The sequence below is a fragment of the Pocillopora damicornis genome, chromosome 9, assembly GCF_964200805.1.
Source record: "Pocillopora damicornis chromosome 9, jaPocDami1.2, whole genome shotgun sequence".
Taxonomy (NCBI): Eukaryota; Metazoa; Cnidaria; class Anthozoa; order Scleractinia; family Pocilloporidae; genus Pocillopora; species Pocillopora damicornis.
The window spans coordinates 5,283,840-5,306,860 of NC_142678.1; the positions used below are offsets into that span (position 1 = coordinate 5,283,840).

The 23,021-nt window shown below is 38.3% G+C and overlaps 3 protein-coding genes across 7 annotated transcripts; 1 reads left to right on the plus strand and 2 right to left on the minus strand.

The window, feature by feature from the left end:
• Window positions 1-416: 416 nt before the first annotated feature.
• Window positions 417-3,311, plus strand: LOC113664728 (neuroligin-4, X-linked). The gene has a single exon (XM_027180354.2). It carries the CDS (start codon window positions 417-419, stop codon window positions 2,175-2,177), a length of 1,761 nt encoding a protein of 586 aa, XP_027036155.2. The 3' UTR covers window positions 2,178-3,311.
• Window positions 3,312-12,449, minus strand: LOC113664753 (neuroligin-4, X-linked). Of its 5 annotated transcripts, XM_089182015.1 has the most exons (3): window positions 12,215-12,377; window positions 8,327-8,432; window positions 3,312-6,197 (listed from the first exon to the last, which is right to left on the minus strand). In XM_089182015.1, the coding sequence occupies exon 3, from the start codon at window positions 6,011-6,013 to the stop codon at window positions 4,220-4,222; it is 1,794 nt and encodes a 597-aa protein (XP_089038141.1). In that variant the 5' UTR covers window positions 6,014-6,197; window positions 8,327-8,432; window positions 12,215-12,377; the 3' UTR covers window positions 3,312-4,219. The 5 variants fall into 5 exon arrangements, with proteins under 5 accessions (XP_089038141.1, XP_027036181.2, XP_089038143.1 ...); XM_027180380.2 differs by lacking the exon at window positions 8,327-8,432 and having other exon boundaries at window positions 12,215-12,449; XM_089182017.1 differs by lacking the exons at window positions 8,327-8,432; window positions 12,215-12,377 and adding an exon at window positions 10,152-10,253.
• A 1,988-nt stretch (window positions 12,450-14,437) lies between these two features.
• LOC113664732 (tetraspanin-31-B) lies at window positions 14,438-22,298 on the minus strand. Its single transcript, XM_027180358.2, has 5 exons — window positions 22,129-22,298; window positions 20,068-20,235; window positions 18,217-18,429; window positions 17,763-17,897; window positions 14,438-17,151 (listed from the first exon to the last, which is right to left on the minus strand). Exons 1-5 carry the CDS (start codon window positions 22,183-22,185, stop codon window positions 17,077-17,079), a joined length of 648 nt encoding a protein of 215 aa, XP_027036159.2. The 5' UTR covers window positions 22,186-22,298; the 3' UTR covers window positions 14,438-17,076.
• Window positions 22,299-23,021: the final 723 nt, after the last annotated feature.

Below are 23,021 nucleotides of genomic sequence, written 5' to 3' on the forward strand. Positions count from 1 at the left end.
ATAATGTTCGAGTCGAGGAATGTAATGACTTCTTAATTGGTAATCGTTTATTCTTGAACGAGTTGTTATTCATAATCAAGGATGCTCTGTTATCAAGACCACATTATTTGTATTGCGGCCATTAAGTTCTCGACTTCCTTAAATAAACTCGTGCAAAACATTTTTGCTGAGTTATCTAACAGAGGTCAAGTTCTATAAGTCACTGTGCGTTGAAAGAAGCCCGAGTCAATCGGGAGACAGATTGAAACTGTCTGTCACTAAGTTTTCATTTATGGAAACGGAAGGAGCCTTCTAGTATTTGTCGGTGTGAGATTGCAAGCAATTATATGACCTAGGTAATCTTTGAGGTTGTTTTGCTTTTGTTTCGGTCGGATAACGCACGGCGCGCTGTTTTTTTACATGACAAGTCGACAACGATGGTATTCTTCAAGACCTGCTACATAGTTGCCTTTTTAATGACCGCAGGACTTTTCTTAGCTTTTGCTGAAGATGATTTGATTATAGTGAAAACACGATTTGGATCGGTCAGGGGAAATACTCGTCGTTTTGATGACCTCAGCATGCCCATCCGAGCTGTGGATAAATTTCTTGGGATTCCGTTTGCAGCGCCGCCTGTGGGTGAGTTACGGTTTAAGCCTCCGCAGCCCCCCCAGGTTTGGAACCCGTCCATTTACGATGCCTCGCATTTTAAGGACATCTGTATTCAAGATCCTGAGTACAATGAGTTCTTCTGGCCAAATCTTTCCATTCCACAAAGCGAAGATTGCTTGTATCTAAATGTGTATTCACCCCATCGGAACTCGAGCTCCAAGGAACTCTTTCCAGTCATGGTTTACATTCACGGAGGGGGCTATGAAGCTGGAACCCCCGCTGTCAGTCCGGGAGATGTGATCCCCTTATGGGGTGTCGTTCTGGTGACCATACAATACCGCTTAGGCCCCTTTGGGTTCATTACTTCTGGTGACGTAAAGGCTCCTGGAAATTATGGAATGTTGGATCAGGTCGAGGCTCTAAAATGGATCCAAAACAACATAGAGCCCTTTGGGGGTAATTCGTCGGCGGTTACCATATTTGGTGAGAGCGCTGGAGGGTCCAGCGTAGGCCTTCTACTCTTGTCCCCTCTCACGAAGGGTCTTTTTCACCATGCAATATCGATCAGCGGAGTGGACCTCTCCCCTTTTGCCATTGGGTCAAACGAAGAAGTAAAAAAACAGAGCAAGATGGCCGCCAAACAGGTGGATTGTGAAGTAGAGGATAGCGGTGGAATGATCAAATGTCTACGTTCGATTGACGCCTTGAAGTTCTCAGTGAAGGATGCAAATGTGTGGAGGCCCATAGTTGATGGAAACTTTCTTCTGGACACTCCACGAAAGCTGAGAAGGGCCGGAAATTTCCATCATGTTCCGTACTTGGCAGGGTTTACTAGCCAGGAAGGCACCTACTTTTTCCCACAATTCCTCGAGAACACAACACCTGAAGATTTCCTTCATCGAACTAAGGAGGTATTTAATACGATTGGCAACGAGTATGGACAAATGTTGAACGGAGATCTTCCAAAGACTCTTCTCGATACCTTAATGTTGTTGTATACACCGTGGCCCGATCAAAATGATCACATTAAGGTGAAAATTGCATTAGCAGATGAAGTCGGGGACTTCACCATGAGTGCCCCAACGCATGCAGATCTGGCTCTTCACAGTAAAAACGCTCCTGTGTTCATGTACGAATTTGCACATATGTCTACGCTCAACCTAAGGCCCGCATGGAAAGGACCCTCACATAAGGATGACACCCCGTACCAGTTCGGGTTTCCTTTAATGAATCTAACCGTTTTACAACAGTATAACGAGGCAGACCGAAACCTAAGCTACATGTTAATCACGCTTTTTACGAACTTTGCCAAATATGGTAAACCCACACCACAGCCTGTCAACGGTGTATCATGGGAAGGATTCAACACGAGTCACATGGTGTATCTTCGTGTCCAGTCGCAGCCTGAGATGGCTGTCAACTACAAACCAACCAAAATGGCGTTTTGGAATGAGTTCTACGAGAGGATGTTGTTAGAGGAGCCCCACACCTGCCATTCTACATCTGGTGCTCTTAAACGGTGCTTCCTTTTCCGTAACTTTATCGTCTTTTCTTGCGTCTTTTTGTTTGACATGATTTTTGATTAATAAGAAAAAATATCTCCATTTGTCACGTAAAAATTAGAGAACAAAATCATCTGAAGTCACGGAAAAAGGTAGCACCCAGATTTTTAATGTCTCTGAAGGATTGTCTTTTCAGAGGAGCAAAAAAACAGTGGTGCTGTAGCAATCAGTTGCTCAAGGCTTTATGTCGACTTGCCTGAATTTTACACATTAGAGGGCTAGTGTTTAAAATAAAGAAATGTAACGTAGGACTACCCTTTAGCACAAAAATGTAGAAGAAACAGGTCTAGTTTGAAAATTTAATGAAATTCTGTTATCTTACCCTTCTTTAAGACTAGAAATTAAATAGGTAGAGAGCTTTGTGGAGGTTTTGCCCCATTTTAATTTGCCCCCCCCCCCCCCCATCACCTTTGCAAGAGGGCCTCTGAAGTAAAACGAAATCGCCCCCAAATGTTTCAGCTCGTTCCTTTACGGCAAGATTTATTTCTTTTTTGCTCGAATCATATTACAAGAAAGCCGAAAGGAAACAAGTTGAAATAGTTGGGGGCGAACTTGTAAAGGTGGAGGCGGACTTGTTTTACTTTAGGGGAGAACTCTAAAAGGTGGTATAGGGCGAACTTGCTATGAGGAAAAAACCTCCAGATGCCGTTAGAGATACTGGGGACTGGGAACTTGAGATGCAATGGGAAAGAGAAATAATGTTAGTGATACGCCTCTGGGGTAGGGATGGGGGGTTGTAGGATTCTGGTGGAGATGGTTTTCAGGTATACGGAAGAAGGATCAGTCGTCACCAACAGAGAATAAAGGGGCGGGGGGAACCATAGAAAATTGGTTACAAATGGAGGGGGGGGGGTCGTAAGAATATTACAGAGCCCCAGTGGAGTCAGGTGGATTCGTCGTCACACAACCAAAATCTTCCACCCCACTCCCTCCCCCAGACAATAAATATTGAACGGTCCCTAATCACCAATTATCCCCCTCCCCCTAGGGCATCCGAGACTCGAAAGGACGGAATATTCCCATTATGAGACTTTGATCGGTGATTGTCCTTAATCTGGTAGAACCATTAACCATGACAGTTATTTGAAGGCAGAATTATTTTTTCTGACAGTTCTTTCTCTAGAAGAAATAAAAGTGAATGGAGATTTAAAAAAAAAATACAGTCAAAACTTAATGTCTTTTATTCTTTTAAGTAAATTTTAGTAACATAATGAACAACGATGTCATTGAACCTTTAACATTCTCAGGTATATGTATGGTATTATGCACTATTATTATAGATGCCGATTCGGAGAATGAACTATTTTTAAGATAAAACTGGGCCTTAAAGTCTTTAATTCTCATCTGGATAATGAAAAGCGGAGCAATGTCAGTATCTGAGCAACTGCTTGCCTACCCCTCCCCTGACCCAAAAACAGTCAACTGATGACATTGATCTTGAAACGCGGTAAATTTTGATGTCAGATTTTGTTCTCGTAACAAAGTACTTACAGTGTAATAGTTAGCTGACATTACTTGCAATTTTAAATGACATTGCTTTAAAACATTTCGAATTGATAGTGGAATGCAGCAAATAACTTGAGCCCAGAACCAGGAAGCTTTCGAAACTTTATTCGCGGCGCATCAGTTAGCTTTCACTAATAAGATCAATTCGTGTGTAGCAATAAAAGATTACACATGCGGTGATATTTTCCTTCTCTCATCGGCAATTATGCTGTTTACAAAACTCGGATTTATGAAAATACTTCCTAAGCGCGGATCAAACGGTCATGATTGTCGCTGATAGTTAGAACTATCAATGACTATATTGTTTGCGTTCAAACGGTTCGTGATAGTTGAAAAAATCACGCAATGAGATAAAAACCATCATACACTATCATCCGCTCGTTCAAACGGTAAAAAAATCATCAATTATCATGTGGAATTTGACCGTGTCCAAACTACGAGATACTTGATGATAGCCGATAATAGTCGATGATAGTGCATGATGGTTCGTGTACAAACGCGCGTAATTGTTGAAACTATCCTCGACTATCATGACCGTTTGAACCAGGCTTAAGCGCGGCTCAAAACAGCCAAAACATAAGGATCATGTGAGAAAAAAAAATAGCTTTCATCAGTCGTACATCTTTCAACTGTGTTCCTCTACTTGTAGAAGAGACAACTTCAGGACAATTATTCTCTTTAAGCAATGTTTTGTAATACTCACGCCAAAATGCCATCTGGGTTGGTCGATAGTTACTCGCATGCGTCGGTTTTCCTTGAATTAGGAAATAAGCCAAATGACTCTGGTTGAATGGCGGCCATGAAGCCCCGAAGACGGGGTCAGGCGTCGGGTTTCCGAATTTGGCAAAGTTCGTGAAAAGTGTTAAAACCGTGTCACTTATGTTGCGGTCGGCTTCGTCGTAATTTTGTAACACGGTGAGGTTCATAAGTGGGAAACCAAACTGGTATGGCGTATCGTCCTTGTGGCGTACTCCCAACCATTCGGGCTCTGGATCGAGCTTGGAGCGATGCGCAAACTCGTACAGAAAAGCCCGTTGCTGCGTGCTGTGGTACCTCAAACTTGCATGCGCGGGCTCCGCCACACAGGAGTCCGTGATCACGTCAGAAAAACTGCGTTTAAGTTTATGACTGTCCGAAGCGTAAGGCCAAGGTGTGTATTGAAAAACGGCTGCGTCTAGGAGAGAGTTAGGAACCTCATGTCTGTTTGGAGTCTCCAAAGTTTGTCCGTATTTATTGAGGATGTATTTGAAGGCAAATAACAGGTTTTTGCGGAAAGTTGTGGGCGTGACGTTTTCAATTTGACTCGGGAAAAAATATGCGCCTTCTTGGCTTGTAAAGCCAGCCATTAGTGGAACTTTGTTGAAGCGGCCAGATTTTCTGAGCTCCTCAGGGGTATCTGGAAGAAAGTTGCCGTCCACCACAGGTCTCCAAATGTTGGCTCTGTCAAGTAAGAGGAGTTTTTGAGCTTCCTTTGAACGAAGGCATGATATGGTGGCAGCGGTTTCACCTGTGGCACACCCAAGCTTTTTAGCCAAATCGTTCGTGTGTACAACTGCAGTTATATTGGAGCCTATTGCGTAAGGAGAAAGTTCCACTCCACTAATTGCAATAGCGCGATGGAAGAGGCCCTTCGAGAGAGGAGACAGGACATGCAGTCCCACGCTGGAACCACCGGCGCTCTCACCAAATATGGTAACACTTGAAGGGTCTCCTCCAAACATTTCAATGTTATCTTTGACCCATTTCAAAGCTTCGATCTGATCCAACATTCCATAATTCCCTGGGGCTACAGAGTCGCCGGTTGTTACGAAACCAAACGGACCCAAACGATATTGTATAGTGACGAGCACCACCTCCCACAGGGGTACAATGTCCCCGGGGGACACAACAGGAGTACCCACTTCGTATCCCCCTCCGTGAATGTACACCATGACCGGGTATAATCTCTTTACGGCCCCGAAACTTCCGTTGTGGTGGGGTGTATACACGTTCAGGTACAAACAGTCCTCGCTCTCAGGATGCGAAAAATTCGGCCAGAAGAGTATGTTGTAGTCACCAGGCTGTGTGCAAATACTTCGATAATATGAGGCGTCGTAGGTAGAGGGTTGCCAAGTGGAGACTGGCTTTGGAGGTTTAAACCGCAGTTCGTTCACCGGTGGCGCGGCGTATGGAATACCAAGGAACTTGTTCACGGTTTTGATAGGTTTGTTGATACCTTGAAATCGACGGATTACTCCACGAACTGATCCATATCTCGTGGTAATGACAACGGTGTCATCCGCCGACTGGACTAAAATGGACTCACCCATTGCAAACACGAAGAAAGCAGCAATCAACATTGTCCTCGACGCCATAGGTACTCTCCCTTTACGATAACTCACAAGGCAGCTGCTTTTTGGCTCACCGAAGACCAGCTTCTTTCGATGTCTTAATATTCCGACAAATGTCGCTGAAAGATCACTTAATTAGTGGAAATTTCAGGCACTCTCCTAAGCTGAAATATCTGTCCAATGACAAGTATCTTTCAAGGTCTTTGCCCTGGAAAATTAACAGAAAAATGCATACCAGCGTTATATGTGGCACGTTGGGCGGAGACTATTTGTCAGCTCAGATCTGTTATCCAACTATTAACCTAAAAGAATCATAATTTAACTCACTCGTAAGTAGGCGTAGCACCTTCAATCGGGAATAAATTATCTTCTGCTCTGCCAAAACAGTCTTCTTACTGTTTACGTGATTGCGAGTTCACCATGTAAGCCACTGGTAAGCCTTTAAGAAACGACAGCTATGCGTTTATCGGCTTTTTTTTTCCGGCAAACAAATATATTTAAACAAAGCATAATGAACGAAAATACACTTGGAGATATTTGGAACACGATCAAACTTTAGCTTTTTCAAAGGTCATCTAAATTATCAGGCCTGAATTTCACGAACTGTCCTCTGAATATATTTCTACGACATTATTAGGGATCACATTGATACGAGACTCAAAATGAGCGATTATAATCGCTTTTTTCGAAGCTAATTTCGGAAGCACTTGACGAAGTCACCTCGTATCTTTTCATCAAGCTGAAAAAATTAATATAGTATTTCGTTTTCGAGCATCGAGGCTTTTCAGTCAAATCTATCACGTTTTAACAGTAGGTGCAGTGAACTCTTACCCAGATAACAAAAGGAGATAAGAAAGATCGTTTCCTGTCATAATTCATCGACGTATTTGCGTCATTTGTCATTTTTGCTGGTTTTTCTTAATTACTTAATAACAATGTACGCAAAATCTACAAACCGTTTTTCACGCGCGAACTGCCAAGAACCTCAGCAATGCAAACAACCCTTAAAGCTTGATTGACAACGTACTTTTCTCGAAAGCGGCAGCTTTTATTGTACACGATACTCAAAAGATTATTTCCCTTTGTGCAAATCAATTTGTAATTTTTCAAAAGTGACATTTTCACGACTCAAACAAATTTTGAATAATAGAATTTGCGTTTTAGTCGTTTACAGTGCCATAGAAGTTAAGAATACTTGGGGAGTTTTGCACAAACGAAGCAAGAGTACAGTATTGATAACACATGTTAGCTGCAGCAATATATTTCAGAACCAACAATTTGTTGCCTTTTCAAATCTGAGTTCTTCAAAAGAATAAAAAGTTAAATAATTACTTAACACCTTTTTGTGATCTGTCAACACAAATAAACTCTAGCTTTCATAACTTGGAACGAATTGGCCATCATTCAAATCCCAATTTTCTCTTTTGGCTCATATTTCCACACAGTAAGGTTCGAGTATCGTTTCTCGGAAAAAAAAAACGCACAAGGACTATTTGCTTGAAACATGTCCGAAATTCAGATGTTTATACGCTCTTTTTATTAAAACACACATTTTTCATAAACGTCTGTTTAATAATAACTATTCCCAAAGCAAATTTGAAAACATTTCCATCTGTTACCAGATTAGTATCATTCCGAGAGATAAGAGATGTCAAATTAGTAATCGTGAATTTCCAACACTATTCTTTGCTTGGCGTCAGAAATCCTTTCCGGCTTTGTAGTTGGTACAATGACTCAAAAACTTGGCTGCAATATTTATCAGCAGATATCTATTTGATTCTTGGAGATAACACCACTAAAATCACGGTGTTGTAACATACGATTGGAAGTGCATGTGTTTCGCTTCTCTTAGGATTACAACATGGAACCTCTTTGTATAGCAGATAGCAACTGAAATACAAATTCGTATTATATGCGTTGTGAATATTCACCATAAAATTGTGATTACAAACGGTCAACTTGTGAGCATTTGTGAGGCGAAAGGTCTGCCAAATTGTAATTAAATGACTGTGTTTATCAAGAGGGGTCATAATTTTTTTTTCGGCATAAATCATAGATCAAGAGGTTTTCGACAGCGACGTTTGCCACTTCAAGCGAAAAGCGCTTTATTGCTCCTCAGCTATCTCTGAAACCGTGTAACTCAAACAGTCTAAAGCTCTAATTCGGCTTTCTTGTGAAATCATTAAGCTGTTAAACAGTTTAATTTTTGCCATTTAAAAAACGCAATTAATGGAATAATAATGACATTGGTATAATTATAATCACTACTAGCAATTAATGTCTTGTGTTGCACAATAACGTAAGGCGATGAACATCGCCCTGGCATACGGCCCATACCTTTTTTTCTTCTAAAGTTACTAACCACAAGTTCTTCAGAAAGTGGCAGAAGTTTCTCGTATTCGCGGCAAACGCAATAACTTTCAGCTGTAATTTTTGAAAGATGCTGAAATTATAATTAAAGGTAGTCATTGAGGTTGAAATTTAGATCCCAACAGCTAGGTTCTATCTCAGAACAGTCGATATCAGTGGTGATCTCTGTAAAAGTGGTCCAGGCCGCATCGGAAAAACGTTTTGCCTCAAACTGAGCCCATTAAACTATCTTTGGAAGCAAGTAAATAAAACCACATTGGTTTCTGGAAATAAGTTTAAAAAAATTGGAGAGCTCTCAATAATCAAAGCTGCAAAAGGCCCTTCCTTGACCTCTTGCAACATCGAAAATTTCAAAAGTTGACAAGCTCGCTCCTCGTAACACACTGCATGCAACAAGAAAATCGTTTGCATTCCCAAATTGTGTGATATCTAAGGAGTTTGGAAAGCATTTCAATTTTGACATGTGCTTATTTAGAGGTTCGCCATAATTTATTTAAAAACACCCGTTAGACAGCTGTCTAAAATTGGTCAAAAGACTCTTTCTTGGGTGAAATTACTCGAGTTCAGACGCCGGTTGATTTCTTCAAATAAGATGTTCGAAAGCGTAGAAACGTAAACACATCTTGCATTTATTGATTTCCTTCGCCGTAGTGACCTAACACTTTTGGTGATTTTGCAGGCGCGGCAGCAGAATTATGCAAATTAGTCCGTGTAGGAAACTCCGACCGTTCCGTAGAGAACGAGAGAGCTTCATGAAATTAGATTTTAACTGTTTTAAAACGGAAAGATGGTAGGGAAGAGCTTTTAGAACACAATGATTGATACTCTAAACATTTTAAACGGCTAAAATCTGGCAAATGATTCTGTCTCGCCTAGCGATCGATCCACGTTTTAATAAGAAACTATTTAAAAAAATAGTTTGTGTTTTTCTATATTTGAGTTTAGAGATTGAGTATATATAAACATTTCAGGACCAAACTACTGGATTTTATTCGGCGGAACTGGCGATAACAGCATTACCACTTCGAGCAGTTCTTCCTTTTCGGCGAAGTCTGTGGCGCAGGTCGAAAAAAATCAGTGAAGAAAAAATAAATGTTAGTGCCCCACTCCGAGAGCTTCCGCCAGCGCGCTAACATTTCTTTTTTTTTTTGGCTCTGATTCTCTTTTTTTTAACTCGCGCGACGGAATTCGCCGCAAAGGAGGGACCGCTCTTAATCTCTAACAGCACATATTGAAATTCACCGAGACCGCGCAGTGGGTCAGTCACGTGATTCAATTGTGTACTTTTCCCATCTAAATGCGGCAGCGGTAACTTGAATTTTTTGCTCGGAATCCCAGCCAAATCTTCTAGGCTATCAGCCGCGTTTGCGCTTGATGGGAGCTGAGAAATACAGGACTCCGGATCATCGAGAGGAAATGTCCAAGATCCAGTGCAAGTTGTGTTTTTGCAACTCAAATATAAAAGAACACAAACTATTTTTTTTAAACAGAGTTGCACATTGAAACGTTGGCCGAACGCTACTCGATATTTGATACATTTTGATCACCTCTTTCGTCACGAGACAGAATCATTTGCCAGATTTTAGCCGTTTAAAATGTTGAGAGTATCAATCACTGTGTTCTAAAAGCTTTTTCCTATTATTTTAAGGGAGGAGTTCCCTTCCATTCAAAAGCAGATTTGAACTCCAGCCGTAAGGTCAGGTATAATAGACTCAAAATTGTGTAAGAGGTGGCCAGAGAGTCAGAGGTGGGAAACATCACAACTAGGTTAGGAAAAAAACAAGAAGCATACCAAGATTTTTTGCCGCTGGTTGTAGCTTGCTCGAGGTGAACGAGTTCCTAGAGTGAGTTCCCAGATTTTAGATTGTTTATTCAAGTTGTCAGCTTGAAAACATAGTCAGCTGCACTCAGATATTAATGCTCATATAAGGAGCTCGAATTTAATATGAACTTTCGCAATCTTTTACGCAACGATTGTTTTTGGAAAGGATTTTAGAATCAAGTGATTGTAGTATCAAACTATATTATGTGGATCAGAACTAAACAAAACAACCAGCTAGTCTTTTTCTCTCGTAGGCTAAATGTCGGCAATTTAAGCCTATTTGACGAGTTTCAACCAGCAAACTTCACCGAAAAAAAAAGTCTAACACAGCCGTAGTACATTTACAAATATGAAAAGACATCCTTCTACCTCCCAATTTTAGGCGGTCTCATCACGAACCCATAATAATAAATTTGATCACTCAAGTAATCAGAAAGAGGAACACGCACATGCAGGAAAACCACAGAGGCCGAAAGGTGAGATAATTATCTCAGTCGGCGTATTGCTTCCCAGCGTAAAAGACTTAAGACACTCGCTGTTTTGACTTCTACTGTTCCGTTAAACCTTTTATCGTCAACCAATCAGCTTATTGCTAAATCGAATAAGAATAACAGCCAAAAATTCTTTTTCTAGAATTTTATGTTTGTATTTCAAAATCAAACCCTTGGTTTTATTTTCAGGGATTATGGTCGGGTGATTACGGAAAGAGGAAAATGTTTTGTGCTGAAACAGTCTCAGAAGTCAAGTGATGCAACTACATCACTCGGGTCTCACAAGGAAATTGCTCAGTGATAGGGCAATTCATCACAAAATGCAAAGAGCAAATAGTCGGGTGCAAGTCAAGCCAAGGATTTCCAGTTTCTATAAAGCATCCACGAAAGCGATATTACAACTACGATATAAATAAACAAACGATCACGTAAGCTGTGGTTTGTTTCACTGAAACACGAAGACAGTATCACCTAAGATAAACTTGGGGTCATTGCTCGAATATCTAAGTTTGTCCGTATGGAACTTGAAAGCTGCTTTCTTTTTTTTTCTTTTTCAAGTGAGTGAGGAGGTGTGGGAATTGTTTTCCTTGGGTGAAAACACGAAACGAAATGAAACACGGAATTGATCCGATCAAAGCTAGAGGACACTCACACATTCAAGACTACATATAGAGCAAAGTTGTCGCGAAAACCAGTAGATTTTTATCACCGCTATCCATAAAAGGCATTTATGAGAAAAAGGCGTGTTCAATGAACACATTTTAAGATTCTGAGGGCAACGACGGCGTTTCCGAAATTGCTCCACTTAGGAAAATTTTACTCATCGCCTCCTTCAACCATTCCGCTAAAATCTATCCCAGTCTACTCTCAGCTGAAGCCAAAATCTAACCCCAATCTCTTTAGCACTCATTTCCACTCGGTTTTCATTCTACATCAAACTTAAAAGTTTCGTTCATTCTAATTTTTTTTTTAACATGCAGTCAACGGGAAATTCATTCGCACAAGTGGCAAACCCTTCGAAAGAATTGGAATTGTGATTTACATGAGCCATAATCAGTCACACTTCCATAAAACAAAATTTTTTAAATCGGGCATATTCAATTCAGCTTTGTTGTTTTAATTAAGAGACAGTTCTCAAGATACTGTTTCTTTTACTCCAGTTTACTTTAATTTGACTTTTATTTGTCCGCGTTGTGATCTCCAATGTAAGCGTCAAATGCTGATGCGATGGGTTGGATTTACGAAGGCCAACGAGCTCTTCAAGTTCCTCTAAAACACTTGAAATTAGTCCTCAGTGGAATTTATTTCCAGTTTAGCACCTCGCATATAATCAATCGGAATACAGCTTTTTTTGGGATGAAATCACCCAACGCAACTCTTTAAAAATCTGACATGAAGATTAGGGACGTACTTCAAATCTCAGCAAACAATACCGTTAGATCGATCGTGTGTTACTTTGAGTTCAAGCCTTGTACAATAAATAAGGGCGGTTTTAGGACTAATCGTGAAGAATAGTAAACAAACGATTCATATTCAACTTACCTCAAAACAACTCTCATCTTCCCAAATACTATTCAAGCAAGAACAGCATCTGCCAACTTGCAATTCCCGAATTAGCAAGTTCTTCAGAGCGAAGTGAAAATTGGAGAACCCTTCAAAACTGATTAACTACTATTTTGTACATTTGAAAGCCAGTCAAGCATCCTTTGTACGTTAAATTATTCAATTTCGTAAAGTTAAGCTTTTAAGTCAGCCACTTGGGAATGCAAATTGAACATTACAGTTTATTGAACTTTTATTGATGCGAATCGTGAACCGACAAAAGCAATTGTGTTGTAACTAAACGGCATTCTTTGTCAAAACTACTGATTAACAAAAGAAAGTAGTAACCCCACGATGTTCCGTAACCAGTTTTTGAAACGAGACCAATATACGATAATTGCAGTTTTCAGTGTGATCACATTTTATGTGTGGAGACACGGGCTGCGAAAAGTGGGTCGTGCGCGTCAAATCGAGACTTACTTTTCAACCCAGAGTGAAACAACAAATACGGATTTCCTCTAACGAGTGCCGGGGTATTTATTTAAAATTTCGGCTTAAAAGGAGGAACTAGCTGTGGTTGAAACTTAAAAAGTTAAATTGGCAATAGAAACAGGTTTTCCTTGAATTCCTTCTGTTTAAAAAGTTGAGGGGCGTTTGTTTGATATTTTGTCTCACCTAGGGGGACGTCTATCCGAGCGGGGGGCCTTTTCGAGGGTACGTGGGCGCTTATTAACGCGTGGGTTCTTATTCGAGAAAATACGGTATATCTTTAAAGATTGTTGTTTCTGTAGCGCATTCTCGCGAAACAGCCATTTATTGACGTCTTGTTCTTGATTTTTTAAAAATCTACTTTTAACAGCTTTCGTCCCTTGCAGTACTTAATTTCAGTCATTATATTAATGTCCCTTCTGGACCGAAGATTTATTAGACCCGACATGATGTTTATTCATTCATTTTCAGCTGCGGCTTTTGTTTGTCCACAGCTTATTCATTGCGACATCGGCGCGATATTAGGGTCAGATAAGCTATATGCCGGTATAATTTTGGTCATAATGCTATAGTCCTCAGAGCATCAGGTGCAATATCGGCATAATGACCAAACTTCTCAAAAGTGTCCTTGATGTTACAGTTCACCAAGAGATGAATTCTGTAGCCTGAATCCAGTAAATTGTTGTGTTCTGAACTTCGGCAAGCCACTTTTTTAAGCACGTTTTACCTGTTTGTGGTGGGAATGGGGGAGGGGAGGTTGAAGGGCTCTCTACAGCTATTAATTGAATAATTAAATTGAGCATAATGAAACATTTTAGCATGATTTTCGACATAATGCCACGTTTTTAGGGGTGACGCTCAAAAGCCTAAAGCTCAAATTTTCGAGCGTGATTAATCTGACCCCACACGATATACCCACAGCCAGATGTTTCCATATACCCACGTCCAGATGTTTCCTTCTTGCTAATGGACGTGTGTTGTGCATGTGGCTTTGGCCAATCCAGTGGCTATTTTCCCGGAAATGAATATGGTCCTACTTAGCCAATCAGAGAGCACGTTATATCTGCCACAAGTTAAGCCTCCTTTAATAAAAATAATAATAATAATAATAATAAATAAGGTGGCTCTGATTTGAAAATACAGAATTGTTTCACTCTGTGCAATGGTTTGTATGCCAACTGAACTTCAAAAAGTAAAAGATGGGAGTTCACTAAACTTGTTTTCAGCAACAGGTTCATGAAAGTAAATTAAAATAAAAGAGACTGTATTGCTATGGTAACCCGAAATGCTAAAGTAATAATCACAGCATGTACATAAGGGGCAGTCCTTTTAACTGTTACTAATGAAACAACCGAAAAAAAAGTGTCGAAGCAGCATTCCAGCAAAGAATTGCAATTTAGAAGTACTGAAACCATATGTGGACACTCGACACTTCACAGCCAACATCAGTAGAAATATATTTTTCACACTTTCCAGTACACATTTCCTAAAATGCTGAAAATAGTAATTTTTTTCACCATCAAAAGCATCTTAGGTTGCTGATCATTTCCTTTATTCTCATGACCTTAATGTGTGATGAGGGAGGGAGGAGAGGTGGTGGGGCAGAGTGATGTGTTAAGGAGAAATTAGATGCTTGTCACTCTGGGGGGTCAATAGATTAAGTACACCTCCACCCGTCAAAGTATCTTTGAACTCTACCAAAGAGTACTGACACATCTCTAAACTTTGGTTCAGTTCACATTTCAAGAATGATGTTTAATACTTTTTTAGTCAAAAGTTTACCTAAATTTACCTGCAACTCTTCAATTGATCATCTGAACATACTCTACCATTGCTAATAATGTTATTCAATCTACTGTAAAATTTAGTAACAGCTATGTTTTTGTACTTTTGAAGTAATACTGATGTAAGGTAAACAAGCAAAAATCTCTGAATAAGAACAAATTACAAATACAAGTTCAAAATATTTGAGGTAAAGTATTAAAGTTTGCTGTCAAAACACATAACCCTTTGACTACCAGAAGTGATTAACCTCTAACTTCTCCCAACAATATCTACATATAATTTAGCAAACAAGAGAGGAGAATACTCAAACTTATCAGGTGGAGGCCATTAGCTTGATCTAACCCTAAATTCTCATAACAAATTTACAAGGAAATGTGTGGCAGCTTGAAGAGAGGATTTACAATCAGATCTTGGGAAAAGGGGTTAGTTCTTTCATGTATTTAAAGGGAGAAGTTACATGTCAATCACTTCTAGGAATTACAGGGTCAACTGTCTACAACACAACTTAATTATTTTTACAGATCAAGGCCCAGGTGTTCAAAGGTCTATTAGCACTAACCAAGGGTTTAATCCAGGTTTCTATAGTTCTCTGTTCAAAAACCATTTTAGGATATTTTTTCCAGTTCTTTTTAAGAGCATTCAATCATCAAACTGTAGACAAATGGAATTTTACTGAATTTTTTTAAAGCTTTCAGATCTGAAATCAGATTTCACACTAATCCTGGTTTAACTTAACCCACCTTTGAACAACCCAGCTCAGTAAGGCAATGAAAGTAAAAGAAATCCAACTTTTGTTAAACACATACTATGCTAACCCTTAGTAAGACATCAATTTTAAATTATCCCCATCAGTTTTATGTTTTAAGTCATACTTGTAAAGCAAAAAACACTTAAACTGTTCCCAAATGTTGTTTGTGTTATGACCAATCTAAATGGATATCACAACACAAAGGCAAACAATCAAAAAATAAGAATATATTGACTGAGTAACAAGATTTCTAGCTGTTTGGTCATTCAGTAGCTGGTTGTAATGACACAGTAATATTCTAAAAATATTTTCAACTTTTCCTGAGAATGACAGACAAAGTTGAGCCAATAACCTGAGAGTAACCTTATCACATTCATTTTATTTCCACAACTAAATATTCTGCAATTTGTACAATAACTAAAGCAGATGATCAAATGTGCAAACTCATCATGATGAAAACCTAGAATTTTTGTTTTTCTTAAAATCTCAATTAGGGAAATTTTTTTTGCACATTATTATTATTACAAACTAGAATTCTTTTAAGTCCGAAGACAAAATTTTAGTCAATGATAGGAGTAATTTGCTTCCTACAAATGTATGTCAAACTACACAGCATTCCAAGATCATAAAAAGAGGCTGGCCAATCAGTAACAACAAAACTTTCCTGTGAACAGAGCTTAGCTGCACAGATGGAAATTTAACTGTGAACAAGTCCACCTAGACAAAAGAAACTCTTAAACAATGAAATTATGAGCTTGAGATTTCTATGGCATGATAGTTGATGTGGGCCTAGCTTAAATTTTAACATTTTTTTTAAATGTCAAGATGTATGCGTAAGAACTACAAGTAAGCATATAAATAAGCTACTTCCAAATTACCTTCAGTCTATTCTCTTAAATTCAATATTGGAAATAACTCTTTCCCTTTATAATGAGATTTTGTTCACTTGTAAATGAACTTACTATCTCATAAATGATTCTGCACCTTAATCCATTTTGAAGTTGATTCTACAGATTCACTCAGAAATGATACTACAAGGTTGTGCAGTTGCCACTGTAAAGTGCCAATAAATTTGAAGCTTCAAAATCCTTCTTGACTATCCACAAGCATTTTACTGTTGTTCGTGCTCCAGAGGTGGGGAGTTTTTAAGAACTTGCCTGAGTGAGTAGCATATTTGAACCAGCAAAATACACAACTAATATGTACATGTACTCATAACTAATTCATGACTTTGCTACATTCTACAACATTCATTGATTACAAACTGAATCATTCAATAAAAAATTGTGCATGAGTGGTGCATTGGAATAACAGAATGCAATTTTTTCCTTAGGGTAGGTGGGACGGGGGGGGGGGAGGTGTTAGGAATTAAAACAAACCAATCTACAAAAGGTTAGATGTACAAGGGGGGGGTGGGGTTGTTGCAGCTTCATGTTGATTGACAAATTAGGCTTTCAGTTTATCTCATCTACATTTACTTTCAATCAATACTGTAAGGAGAAAAAAAAGAACAATAACAATGATAATAAAGAGGACGACAATGATGATAAAGATGACCATGATAAAAATTATACCTGCCCTTTAAAAAAAACTTGGGAAAGGACTAGGTGTCATTTATATTTCGTGTATGTCATTTAGTTTTGTTGTTAACAGTGGAGTGATTCATCTTGTAAAGTGAATAACTCTATATCACCTTGTATGGCTCTAAAAAAGACTGCAATTTTCTTTGGACTACTCAAACTTTGAGACTGTTCACAACTTTGATAACAAAGGAGCTTCTTGGTGCTGAAGCTGACGTAAATAAGGCAATTGTCCTGAAGCCTTTAGGACCTGTTTACAGTCATAGAAATGCACTGGGGTTTGCTCTTGGATCTTTAAGATGCCTATATCGGAAAGCCAAGTAAATTCCCAAAAACTGAAAGAGTAAATAAATAAATAAAGTAATTTACTACATGAATTAACCATAAAATAACTGAAAACTTCTACTAGTCACAAGACTGGTGATAAGCTTCGTTCTCAGATGTTTGTGGTTGTTCTAGTTGGTCAGTTTATCAGCCAGGCAGCAGGTAAGTCAAGCAAGAAGTAGGCAGTTTCTCTGTCAGCGAGTCAATTAGTCAGGCACTAAATTGTATTTCAGCCAACTGGCCTGTTAGATAGTCAGTCAGTGCATACGACAGCTGGCCAAACAGACTGACAGACAAACAGTTCGTCAATCAGCAAAGGAAGTCACTCAGTCAGTCAGTTGTTCAGTTGGTTGCCATGTCAATATGTTAATCTGTTGGTCAGCCAATTACCATCAGTCACACAGAGTCAGTTTCTCCCTTTGACTCCTAAGAGTGACTAACATTTAACATCACACATTAAGGTCACAATAAGGAAACAATGCCCAACTTAAAAGGCTCTTAGTTGCTTATAAATAACAAATTCTCCTTGCCAGCATTTTACAAAATGTATGAGGAATGGTATGGAGAATATTCATGTTTATGCTCGGGTATTACGGGTTTTAGGAAGTAAATCAGCCCTTACCATTGTAAAACTAAAAAAGAGACCTATTCCTCCCACAGCATTCTTTAATGTGTCCAAGCCATTGTCCCTTAAATAGCCATAGCAAGTAGGACAGTTGTGACAGGTATATGTCTTTTCTCCGTGACAACAAGGAAGCTGAAAAAAAGAGGAATGACATTGGACTGTTGGACTGTTGGACTGTTGGACTGTTGGACTGTTGGACTGTTGGACTGTCGTACTAATACAAAACTAAGACTGGAAATTTGCCTAAACCTGGGGGAAGTAACAAATTTAATCCAAGGTGTACCCAACTAATAATTCTTTCTTTGAAGTAAACACCCTGTATAAAAAGTATGGATGTTAGAAAGAGTCCAATCTATGTGCATTGCCACTACAAACTAAAAGTATCAAATCAATGAGTTGGTGTCAAATCAAAAACTATTTCAAATCAAAAGAAATATGTGATCATAAATACCCCACTACATGATGGGTGATCTTCAGTTTTATTCTTGTATGTTGCATTGAAACCACAGCAGTGTCCAGCTTTCTGAACTTCTTCTTTAGTTTTGTTACTAACAGATTTCCAAGCTTTCCACATAAGGTTATCCCTCTGAGTTGATGATATGCAGAGTGCAGCCAAAGATACAGAAAATAGAATAATGAACAAGATAACCATGATTGCCATGAACTGATGGTAGCTAAGGATACAAACTTCTTCAAGCCAAAGCCCTTTAACCCCTAAAGGTAACCATTATCTAATTTCTCCTCACAATCTTATCCATAAAACACACATAAAGGTCAGGAGAATAAAAGAAATGATCACCAACTAAAGAAGTTGTAAACCAAAATATATTAAAGTTCACATGGCAACCAGGTGGACAATCAGACATAGTTTGACGCTACTCTGGTCTACTCTAACCAGAGTAGCGTCAAACTACGTCTGAAGTTCTAAAGCCTTCAACTCCCAAGATCTTATTGGTAATTCTCCCCTCTAGCTGCTACACATATCCTTGTAAATTAGTTATGAAAATTTGGTGTTAGATCAAGGCAACAACTTCTACCTGATAAGTTTGAATATTCTCATTAGCTGTTTGCTGGATAACATAAGGATATTATAGGGAGAAGCTTTGTGTTGATCACTTCTGGGAGTTAAAGGGTTAACCCTTTAACTCCCATAAGTGACCAAGACAGAATTTCTCCTTACAATATCAATTCAATATCAACCAGATGAGTAATGAGAATAAAGAAAAATTTCAATTTAGAGATAATTAGTTGATCCAATACTAAATTCTCTGAACTAACATCATAAGAATTATATGGCAGACGGTAAGGAGAATTACAAATTTGATCTGGGAGTTAAAGGGTTAATTTTTAAACAGATTACCATAATTATGGGATATGCATACTGCTGAAAAGGTGTAAGAGGTTCACCCTTTGACCCTTAGGAGTGAATGGCATCTAATTTCTCCTTACAATATCACCCCTGAGTCACACATTAAGGTCATGAGAATAAAGGTAATGATCACCAACTAAAGAAACTCTTGATCATTGAACAAATTCTCATTATCAGCTCTTTAGGAATTGTATAGAGATCAGTATAGAGAATGTACATATGCTAGGATGTAAACGGTTACTCTAGCCATGCATTTTTTAACTGGTGGAAAACTCGACATTTTGTGATAGGTGGATTGTTCAAAGTAAACAGAAGTTACTCCAGTGCTAGTTAAAAGCTTTCTTGATAGTTTTCACAAAAATCACTGTCTATGTAAAAAACATGGCTAAACTTAAGATGATCCAGGGTGTGAAATTGCGCCCAATACAGGCACCAATGCGACTAAATTTTTCACTTTGGCGACCAAATCCTGAAAATTAGTTGCCAAATTGGCGACTAGAATGCCTCATCATAACCTTACTTAGAGACAAAGTGAATTAAATTGGACATCCTAGTGTCCAATTTGTAGCACGTTAAAGATCTTTTTCCTAACTTAATTTTGGAGGGTCTATCTAGAACGCTAACAGCATTTAAAAAGGTTTTATCTGTCTTTAAAAATGACGACCAACTTTTTTTGAATTGGCTACCACTTTGAAAAATTGAGAAGCCAAGTGGCTACTAGAAAAAAAAATTAATTTCACGCTCTGTGATCTAGAATGCAATTTTTAAACTTTTTTTTGTAAACCACTCTCATGTTTTATCTGCCAGACTCAACTTAAGCTTTTGACCCTGAGTTGAGCATAACAACAACACAAACTTGCTATGATTCATTTTCAAAAACATCCTGAAAAGTGAAAGCCCATGATAATCCATAAGAAAAGATGAAAAGGATACAAAGAAAAGAATTATCTGGTGATGCTTAACAGCACCATAAATTCCAGCCGCAGCAACCAGCATAATAAACACTCCACATGCTATGGTGCCTCCTACTATTGGCCAACTGGTGAAAAGATCTGTAACTTTGGAGTAGGCTGGACAAAGTATAAGAACAAAGCCTATGATCTGAAAAAAAAAATTAATTGAAAAGAGAGAGGAATTAGATCAATGTGTACTGTGCAAAGAGATTAACCCTTTTTCCCATCAACATGTAACTTCTCCCTATAATAACTGCACATCATTCTGCAACAGGTAATGAGAATATCTAAACTCATCAGGTAGAAGTTATCTTGATCTAACAACAAATTCTTGTAACTACTTCACAAGGTAACGTTCAGCAGGTAGAGGAGAGAATTAACAATCACATCTTGGGAGTTAAAGGGTTGAGTAAGAGGGTAAAATCTGGGATTGGTCATCTAGTAAAGAAATACGAGTGTTATTTTAGCATCATGCACATGAAATAGAGAAAACACTTAAGTTCAAATGGTTCACAAGTCTGCTTTTCTACAAAGGAGATCTGAAAAATTTGTTCTTCTTTGTTTTTGATCACGTGTAGTTATTCAGATATCACATTAACCCTTTTCAACCCTAGGAGCGGCTGGCATCAAATTTCTCCTCACAATATAACCCCTGAATCACACATTGAGGTCATGAGAATAAAGGAAATGATCACCAATGAAAGATGCTTTTGATTGGTAAACGAATTCTCCTTATCAGCGACTTAGGAAATGTATAGAGGACAGTATAGAGAATATGTCTACTGATTTCAGCGCTAGAACACAGAAGACATCAAAATAAGGTAAGAACAAAAACGTGACAGAATTTACAGCTGATTGGGTCCCTAATGCTCTTACCAAATTCTGATATCCTCTATAATCTATAACTGAACAGACACACAAAAACTAGGAATCTTTTTGCTTGACCCTTCTTCCCCTAAGAGTGACTAGCATCTAATTTCTCCTTACAATATCACCCCTGGGTCACACATTGATGTCATTAGAATAAAAGAACTGGTCACCAACTAAAGAAACTCTTGATTGTTAGACAAATTCTCCTTGTCAGCACCTTAGTAAATGTACAGAGAACAGAATGGAGAACATGACTACTCATATTAGGGTGTAAAGGGTCAATCTAATTAACCCTTTAACTCCCAGAAGTGAATAACATGAAACTTCTCCCAATAATATCCATACATTATTCAGCAAACAGCGATGTGAATATTCAAACTTATCAGGTGTTATCTTAATCTAGCACCAAGTTCTCATAACTAATTTACAAGGAAATGTGCTGTAACTAGAGGGGAGAGTTAACAATCAGATCTTGGGAGTTAAAGGGTTAAGAAGAAAATTTTGCAGACTGTGATGTAATCTATGTCTCTGTCCTCCATTAGATCATAAGAAAAGACCTATCAAAATGTATTTATAATTCAGCTTATTATAAATGGTCTAATACTTTTTTGCATTGCATTCTCAAAGCCCTTCACTATCCAATACAAAGGTTAACGTTGACAGCTTCCTTTTCTTTTTGGCTCCCAAAACCCATAATTTCCCAACTGCCAAACATGGAATCTTAGTCCCTCTCTGAACATTGTGCTGGAATTAACTCAGTGAGGCATAGCCCTAGCTTGCGAGGTCGATTTAAAACATTCTATAAATTTATATTGACTGCTTGATTCAAATCTGTAATTTCCAGAGTATGTTCTAAATTATGAATACGCATTTGCGAAAGAACATTTCATTTTCCGCTAGCTAAAATGTCACAGAACAAAAATAGCTCATGATCTCAACTTCTCACGAGAATTTACTTAAAAACTTGCCCAAATTTTAAGCGATTTTTATACGACATATTCCACTAGGGCACATTACGAAATTATCACATTAATGGTAATAATTCATTCTACATTTTCGTCTGATAGTCTTATGTCTGAAAAGGAAGAACGCTGATGAATTGAACATGTAGCCACTTGCAACATATAAACGAAGCGTTCATCGAACATAACCCATAAAAGACTCGCCTTACCAAATATATGATGTTAAAAAATATCAATCCCAGTCTATAACAACGAAACCCCATCATCGATCCTTTCTTCCTCGAGAATTTTTTCCAGAGTTACACTTTCGACCCAAGGATCCCCTAATCACATGATGATCTTAATCCAATATGGCGGTTTCCCTCCAAATAGTGACGTCATGTATAAGTAACCAATCATCGCTGTTTTTAGAAAACAGGGAGTTCCGGCGGCAGTTTTGAGATTTTTGAATGACCTTGAAGTAATACACTTTCAGACATACTTTTTTTTTAGAATTTTTGCCTATTTCATCTGTGATAGGTATTAACCAACATCTTCGCTTAGTATCTTAGAGTCAGAAAGAGAAATTTCCGGAATAAGCAGGCAAACGAATTCCACCTCACGTCTAATATTTTATTAATAGTTTTTTAGTTATGCTAGGAAAGCATTTACGTAAAAACCAACATAATTTTCTTGAAAGTAATCTGTCATTGAGCAATTTTTATCAATCGGATGCTGATCCTTTCAGTTTGTTAACTTTCTATCCAAAAGGTTCCCTTTCGCTCTTAACCCGAAAGCTACAATATGAGCTTGCTTGCTTTTCGTGATACATGCGAAAGTTGCCTTTTTCCCTTCCAATAATTAAGTCAATTTGTCGCTCCTAATTTCGCTATCTATCTTGGCTGTTGTTTGATATAAGGCTCTTTTCAGACAATATAACATAAGATGTGAAACTGAATCCTTTCAAATAACAATTGGACCGAGTCAGTTTGGAATTGTTTATCCAGACTGCATTCGAGACATCTGAAATTAACGAAGAGAAATTATGTATTAGAGGACATTTGACAAGTTTTTCTATGTCAATTTATTTTCCAATTAAAACGTCTTATAAAAAAAGACGAAA